The 8,299-nt window shown below is 37.8% G+C and overlaps 2 protein-coding genes across 3 annotated transcripts; one reads left to right on the plus strand and one right to left on the minus strand.

The window, feature by feature from the left end:
* The first annotated feature begins 2,050 nt into the window (after positions 1-2,050).
* LOC145238613 (uncharacterized) lies at positions 2,051-5,685 on the plus strand. Of its 2 annotated transcripts, none has more exons than XM_080101845.1 (3): positions 2,051-2,308; positions 4,648-4,875; positions 5,333-5,685. In XM_080101845.1, exons 1-3 carry the CDS (start codon positions 2,262-2,264, stop codon positions 5,580-5,582), a joined length of 525 nt encoding a protein of 174 aa, XP_079957971.1. In that variant the 5' UTR covers positions 2,051-2,261; the 3' UTR covers positions 5,583-5,685. The 2 variants fall into 2 exon arrangements, with proteins under 2 accessions (XP_079957971.1, XP_079957963.1); XM_080101837.1 differs by lacking the exon at positions 2,051-2,308 and adding an exon at positions 3,749-4,333.
* A 1,509-nt stretch (positions 5,686-7,194) lies between these two features.
* LOC145210234 (interleukin-17C-like) lies at positions 7,195-8,225 on the minus strand. Its single transcript, XM_080079974.1, has 3 exons — positions 8,170-8,225; positions 7,786-8,022; positions 7,195-7,626 (listed from the first exon to the last, which is right to left on the minus strand). Exons 1-3 carry the CDS (start codon positions 8,223-8,225, stop codon positions 7,299-7,301), a joined length of 621 nt encoding a protein of 206 aa, XP_079936100.1. The 3' UTR covers positions 7,195-7,298.
* Positions 8,226-8,299: the final 74 nt, after the last annotated feature.

Here is an 8,299-nt window from a genome sequence, read left to right on the forward strand (position 1 = left end):
TTTAGTGCATGGCGCATTGCCACCGATCTGAAAACACTTGAATACAATGATGTAAAACTGCCTTGAAATGCCGAGTCCTAAAAGGTTTGGTTTTCTGAGTTCTTGTGGTTGGTACCTTGTGGTTCTAAATCTCCGTGGCAGGTTAAAACACAGAAGGTGGTACTGACTCTAGGTAAACAAATAAACACTATAGAACCAATGTAAAAAACATGCACGGAACCACATGTAACCAAAGGTAATGTAACGTCCCGTGAACGCGCCCCGGAACGTCACACGAGGGGGGATTGAAACGCGATTCCTAAAGGTCTCCAACAAGCAGTCCACACAGATAGGGTGTTTTGTAGATCTTATATTCAAACACTTTCAATGAAGAATGAAGAGGACGGTGGGAGGCGATAGAAACGAATAGGAAACGGTTTCTACAAAGACATGCATTAGCACTGCGCTTTAAATGTAGGAATGTAACTTTAAGCTCACCAACTGTTATGGGAACCGGAAGAAAACAAATAACATGGGCGATTCCAGAAATCACTGGCACACGCCTAAATACACAATAAAACATGAGACCACAATATGCCATTATGACGTCATACACAATGCTTACCAAGCTATGTAGAGCAACAGTGTAGAAAGTCACGCTTCACGTGAGTATCGTACAAGAACGCTGCGTAAACAATTACAACTTTAGCAACTTGAATGAACCCAACTACACGTACAGTACGACTATAAAAAAGGGAAATGACATTTTAGGTCAAGTCAACAGAGGTTAGCATTCATTATGGTAATTCACAATATTGAGTCATTAAACACATATATACAAAGTGACTCACCAATAATCGTCAACACGACAATATACAGCTTTTCTACAACAACCGACGCAGCACCGTGCTCCACGGAAGTCAGCAACGAAAAGAACTAAACCACGTTGCGTTATCACACAAATCTGGTAGTCGATTGTTACGTCACACAACGCACTAGGCTACAAAACAAGTTGTATATAGTGAAGAAAAGCGGAAATCAATAGAAATCGGCAATTACTGGCAAATAAGATGTAACAGGTACCGTGCCCCAATGGAAACTTCTGTTAACTACAGAAGTACTCCAGCCAATAAAAACATGAAAGAAACTATGTCATCGATACAGCATGAGTGATTCTTAAACGGTGTGCAAAACACTAGTGTACCCCGATAGATTTTTAAGTGCCGCAAATTTAATCAGTTCAAACATTTCCTGGTGTTTTAGCATTTGATTACTAAATGCATGACAACGTATTGAAGCTCATTGTTTTTGTGGTTTCCATAAAAGTAATCTTAGCCATCACAATAAAGTTGCAAAATAACCATTTTTAACAAGTTATGTTCACCTACAAAGCGTGCCATGCAATAAAATATTAGTTCATTAATGCGGCGCATTTTTCAAAAGTTTGAGAACCACTGGCCTACAGCGCTTGACGTGAAAAGATTTTTGCTTGAAATTTATTTGTTTTTTTGCAGATTCTGGTCGATAAGGAATGGTAAAAAAGAGCTTTGACAATGCATGCTTTTTGATTTTATTGAGTTTAATTGCAAATAAAAACGCACCATAAATTCGTGTATATCTGTAACTATTCAACCGAAAGTTTTTTCTTGTGAACCGTTTAACGCAAGAGGACATATGTTGGCTTTATGTTATTGCTGAATTTACATTAAAGTGGTTTTAGGTCGAATGCACAAAAAATTATGAATGAAAGTTTTAAATGCAGCAGTGGACAGAAACGTCAGTTACCCAAACGAATAATAATAACAAACTATACATTAACACTATCATAAAGCTATGTTGCAATGATGCTTGCTGTGTAAAAAATGACAAACGTTCTGTGCACGAATGAACTATTTTTCAACAAAAACGATGGACCTGAAGTATGGAAAAATGTAGCACTCTACCTGCGGCAGGGCGTTGATATTGATTGCTAAGTGTGTGTTGTGTTCAATCGTCAGTCATCTTTGTAACTCCGCAGGCAAAGTGTGCTGTAACTACACAAGGCGTTTTGTGTTCGTCTTGCCAAATGTGTTGGATGTTTGGCAGCAAACAAGTTTAGGCTTTAGCATGGTACTATGTTAGCCCACAAGTACAGTATGTTAGGATATGTTTGAGTAGCCTTTTTGGATGGTGTCGATTGGAGCGGTTGCAAAACACGCACTTGTAAATGCAATTGAGAAACATGCGACTATCAGAGCCAAATTGAGTAGACTCAATAAACTGCAAGTTGAAATTCAGGTTGTATGAGCCATCATGAACCGCCACAACATAAATATCAACGACGACTTTGGTAAGTACAATAACGTCAAACATTCCCCAAAATGCTCCCCAATGACAAAAACTTTTCCCGCCGTTGCAACCGTTGCGCCATTGTATCATTGTTACGACATAACTGCAAATCTTCTATATGTCTCAATTTTAAGGTTTTTGTCTAAACGTGTAGTAAGGTTGTTGTTTGTGGTAGTTAGTTGTGACAGTTTAAAGTTGTGCTGTAGTGGTTTAAATTACATATTATACTTATAATTTATGAGTTAGTTTATTTTGACTGTGTGTAGTGCAAGGTACTTTATTCTATTTGGTTTAGGACCCAAACCTAAACTTTAGGTTGTCGAAAACCAACGTCCTCATTCTAGAGACTGAAGGGTAGAACTAGTAAAAGTCAAGTGACTGAACAGTAGAACTAGCAAAAGTCAAGAGACTGAACGGTAGAACTAGCAAAAAGCTTGTAGGTTACGGTTAGATTATAACGAATGATTCGCAGCGTCTTATTATCATAATAACCATTGCGACTACAACTCAAGAGCCGCACTGTGGTGGCTGCCTTCTCAAAACGATGACAGGATCTCCAGGTTAGAAGTTTAGAACAGGTCTTTTGTTTTGGATTTTTCGAAAGGTCGTGGTTGATTTACTACACATCCGATTGCTTTGGCCCATTTCATTTTAATAAGGTGACATATACGATCACCAAACTGTTCCCGATTAAACCTATTGAATGGTTGCTTGTAACAAATATGTGCGAACATGTCATTGTAAACATGATATATTGCTACGGCAATTGTTTTCTATTGCCACGTCTACAAGTCGTCACGATATCGAACTGTACTTTTATAGTTTATTTTTTATTGGGATTTCAGGTCAGACGTTTTTTAATTGTTTGATAAACTAGTCATCATAGTGCACCATCAGAGAGTCAAATTCATTTTGTGTCATTAATCACGATTTAAACACGATTTAACTGTTTCGATCATGATGTGATTGCAACATATCATACCCATGTTTACTCTGAAACGTTGTTTAACTATTAGAAGCTTTAAAATATTACTGTTGAAAATAAACCTAAATTATGAATACCAAAATATAGTCTGTGAATCCACGACGTATAGATATTGCGAAACAATGTAAGCAAGTGCAATTTGTCTTGTATTTTTGTTAACTGATAGTTTTTGGCAATTATCTTGCTTATTTAAGTACAGTCTTTGCATATTTTGCGTGACTAACGTTTGCATGTGACGTCGCACATTCTGTACTGACGTAACTCAACGCTAAGGCCAACCAAAAAAGATGTAAAAGCATCATTCGCTTTCGCCACCACTTTAGATTAAGAAAGCAACAATTTAAACAAAACCGAAAAATTTAGTTATACAGCTGTAAGAGGTTTTAGTAACTAAAAATATTGTGTTCACATATGTATTTTTCAAGAAAAATATCCGTTTAGCGAAATTTACGAACATAATGACGGCATATTGTCAAATCTAACGTCTTGTTTTGAAATGTAAACACGATCGTGCTTAGAGCATTGTAATGACTCCCAATTTTCTCATACGATTGAAGAAAAACGCGAAAGCTGTGCTCCAACCTTTATGACCTTTGTTTGCCGTAAATGGACAGGTATGTTTCTCTAACTCGACACCATCGGTATTTACGTGCGGATATGACGAAAAAACGACGCAAAATACTAAACTATTATTGCACTTGCGTTTTTTTCTATCCTGCACGCTTTCTGTGACTCCAGACACGACGTGGACGAACTTACTCATTTTACGTCGCGTTATTTGAGCAACGTGCCGCTCAGGGCGTGTCACAATTGACAAACTCTTGAAAAAACATGGAACAAGTCTTACCGGAATGAACTCAGTTTCCTAGACTTCCGTCAGTCGTACAAAAAGACTAGACAGCATATCTGAATATCAGAAACTAGTTTGCAAGACCAAACAACTTTGACTTCTGCCAAAATATCAAGTTCGAGTATGGTGAAATGTCTTGTTTTTATGGCTTGGTTAGTGTTCACCGGTGTTGGCTTCTCCATCGGACAAGTGTAAGTTAAATAAGATTGATTTTACAGGCTACTAGTGCTATGCTTTGCAATTGTGTTTTTATTCTGTGTTGTAATTAAGTGCTTTAGGCTACACGACTTTGTACGCTTTCAAAACATGCATTGTAGAATTATCTGGGTTAATTAATTAAATATCCGTTCATGTTTCGAAATCGTTTGATGAGAGGTAAAGTACGATTTAAAACATGGTTAAGTCTCAAATGACTGCACAGTCTAGCTCGTTAAGTGTTGAACGCCGTGTACCCAACACGTTCTACTATGATAGCAAAACACAAACATTAGCAATTTATTTTTAGTCTTGATTTCGACGAATATGTGAAATTGGATGAAAAACTTCACAAGGATGCAGATTTTCGCAGCAGCCTCGAGACAATAAATAATGAAACTGCTGGTCAACATGCCATGCATAATGTTGATTCGAAATGCCTTAGAATATTTCGGGACCTACTGCAAGGGACGGACCAGTCTATGGGAGCCAGATCCCTTTCTCCCTGTCGATATGTGAAAAATTACGACAGTCGAAGGTACACAGAAGTTAATAATTGTTGATGTTTGTACATTTTGCAGTAATTGCTTGAAATCTAAAGTAGCCTGACTGCTTTACACAACTATATCACTTGAATATGAATTCTGAAAGCATTTTTCTGTTGAATTTGTACCTAAAACAGATTTAAGAAATCCTTTCCGTAATCGAATAAAAATATTTTGCAATATGTTTATCCCCGCTGCTGCTAAGTTTAAATTAAAATTTTTCACCAAACACTTTTTGCAAGGAGAAATTCCCTAAATGTTTCCAAAATGACCAAAATAGTTTACAGTTCGCTTTCAAAACTGTGGAAATGCAAAAATAACTGGAAATCGTGCAAAGTGCTTTTTGCCATTGCCTAAGCGTGCGAACTATTTGCATAATTTCCTTATTTGGACTTTCTTGTCCAACCACACTTCTGTAAAAATCAGACACCTTTGCATATTTCCGGACAGAGCGCCGGAAAACCGTTACATACTGGACACAGCTTGCGTCTGTCGCGGATGCTTTGTTGAAAACGGGGCATCATCTTTTGTCTACACTGAGAGTCTGATCAGCAGACCTATCCCCTTCAGTCGCAACGTACGAGCAATGGATTACACATCTGTACCAGTCAAAGTCAACCTGGGCTGCCATTGCGTGTTTCCAACCACGAGAAGTTCACCCAACATTGTGGATGACTCTGAAATATTATTGTTTTCGTAAAACAATATGCTTATAATTTGCTTCGTTAACTTTATAAAGTTCGTTCTACGAAGGAAATCCTTATGTCAGTTTGAAATTCCAAATAAAATACTTTTGTCAAAAATATTACCGACTGCTGATTCAGTGCGCCAATTATTTTTAGAACGGTGTTATAAAGTTTAGTATTGGGCACCTTAGTATAAGCATAGCGAAAATAAATCCATCAAAATCAAACGACCAGTGATATCAGGGTATGACTTTTGGGTGATTTTCTTTTCTACGCTCTGGTACAGAAAACTTTCGAGGGTGGTCATACATTACATCCCTTCAGTAACTATAAACTTACCTCAAATCTAAAGAAATACAGCTAGTTAGACTTGGATTAAATTAGGTTTTTGAACGACCGCAGTGTGTTTTAAGAATTTATTTTTCGTTGTCAAACAAATGTGAGAAATGCACAGGCCATGTAGGTCCGGTGTTGAAACCGGGTAGCCTATTGTAAAAAATGCTCACGGGTAGGTCGTCTGAGGTTTCATAATAATTATAACAATAAAATCAACACAAAGACCTAGTTGTTTATGCTCTTTGCGCCTTCTACCGGAAATTAGTAATCCTGGTTACTGTGCGTTCTTACGTTAGTAGCTCTTCCGGGTTTGAACCATAACTCCATGCGACGTTTTGTTCCTTGTCACGTTACTATGCTTATAGCACACGTTCATGTTTTGAAAACGGTTGATCCTTTAATGAGTCGAACTAAAGTACAATTTAAAACATTAGTTAGTCAAAATTAAAATAAACTGACTGCACAAGGCAACCTCATAAAACTCCGGTTAAGTTTGGAACGCGGTGTAAATCGTTTCCATACCTGATTCCTGCGTATTGTAGTCCTCTATGTTTGTTTTTTTAACGCGTGTAACATTTTGAATTTTTCGCAATTTTTTGTGCTAAATTAATCGCAGCAATTTTATTATAGCAGATTTTTTTTATCTTGGAAATTTTATTGCATAGTGTTTACGTCGCATCAATTTCATAGTGTTAACGTCAATTCAGCAGGAGCGTGTTTTGTTCACGTTTTGCTAAACAAGCTTTTTGGGGAGATTTTTTTTACTTCTTGCATAAAACTCTTTCTTGTAATTTTGGGTTTCCCAAGTTCTTTTTCTGTCCTGCAGGTTGCGAAGCATAATTCAAAATGTCCCTAAAATCGTCCATAACTGTAATTTTTATGTGCTGCTGTAACCAGAGTTACCAGATATGACTTTAAAGTGCAATTCTATAACTTTCATCCAGTGGCCTTGTGATTACGCGTGATTGGAAATGTATATCGGGAAGACTGGAAGGTCACTCAACACCCGCCGAAAAGAACATCAACGGGATGTTGCCAACAGCGATGCGAAGAAGTCGGCTCTTTCCAATCACGCGGTATCACAAGGCCACCGTATTGATTTTAATGCAGCGTCTGTTGTGGCCCGTGAGCCCGACTACAGGAAAAGACTATTTCTTGAGTCATGGAATATTTACCAACAGGGCAACACAATGAACATCAAAACAGACGTGATGCTTTCAGCGTGCTACAGGCACATGCTTAAAGATTAGAGTTGGGCGCTTTTATTTTATTTATAACATCGTCCGATTAAATACACAGTAAAAAGAAAAATAGCTTAACACAAAAGAAACAGTTATGGCGAGTATAAAGTGGCGAATGTAAAAGCAAGACACAATCGAAAACTTTTGATTCATTTAATTTAAATCTTTGTAGGAAAAGTCATTTTTCCACCTCAGCCAGTTTTTACTTTTGCGTTTTCGACCGCGTTTAGATTTTGGACGCGTAAAACAAACAGGTTTAGGGGCAGTTTTGTTTGATGGAGGTTCGATGCCTAGAAATTGACAAGTACATGCAAATGGGACCTGGACTGTTTCAATACAGCGACGGCGTTTGCCATACTCTTTTACCACCGTCATGGGCAAATACATTGGCACACTTCTCATACTCTTGTTTTCCCTTCCGGTGTCATAGTCGATGCAGCCGTCGCAAAGGCACTGGGCTTTTGATATGTACCTTGGTTTTCTAAAATGAAATGTTGAAAGTGACCATTTCTTAACTTTTTAGGTTTTAATTTTGTTTGAAACCAGCACTAAAAGGAAAAAAATCGTATCTTCTACCTCTTTTGGGCAGAAAAAAATCATACTTTACACAAAAGAAGATTGTAAAAATATTAACCATTACCTTCTCGCATCAAATTTCCAGGGTGACAAACTTCGTTGTCTAACATCTTTGGCTTTTCGTTTATATCGTTTATTGAAACGTGGGCAGCTTTTACTTTGGACCGATCTCTTTTCGCGACCAACAGAGTCCACGTCATCGCTAGTGACGTTCACCACTTCTACTGTTTCCATGAGTTTCGGATCTTTGAGTAGAAGTTCTTCAAACTGATAGTATTCGTTTAACGGTCCAGCCAAAACCCTGTAATTAATAGATAGCTGTTTGTATAACAAGTTGGAGGTTGTAATTGACAATTCACGCGTGTATATTCTGTGTTCCCAGCAAAGTGAAGTTTTTTTGGCATAAAGTAACACAAGGCACGCGTGCCCCTGGTTAAGAACCCCTGACCTACAGTCTCCATCGACGTGATTTTCGTTAACCTGTGGTAACAATACAACGAACATTTATACCGCTAGGTGTCGCTATTGCACAAAGTTTTATCTGCGTAGACGAGGGCAGGGAGTTAAAGCACGCAGCA

The sequence above is a fragment of the Phallusia mammillata genome, chromosome 1 (genome assembly GCF_965637545.1).
Source record: "Phallusia mammillata chromosome 1, kaPhaMamm4.hap1.1, whole genome shotgun sequence".
Taxonomy (NCBI): Eukaryota; Metazoa; Chordata; class Ascidiacea; order Phlebobranchia; family Ascidiidae; genus Phallusia; species Phallusia mammillata.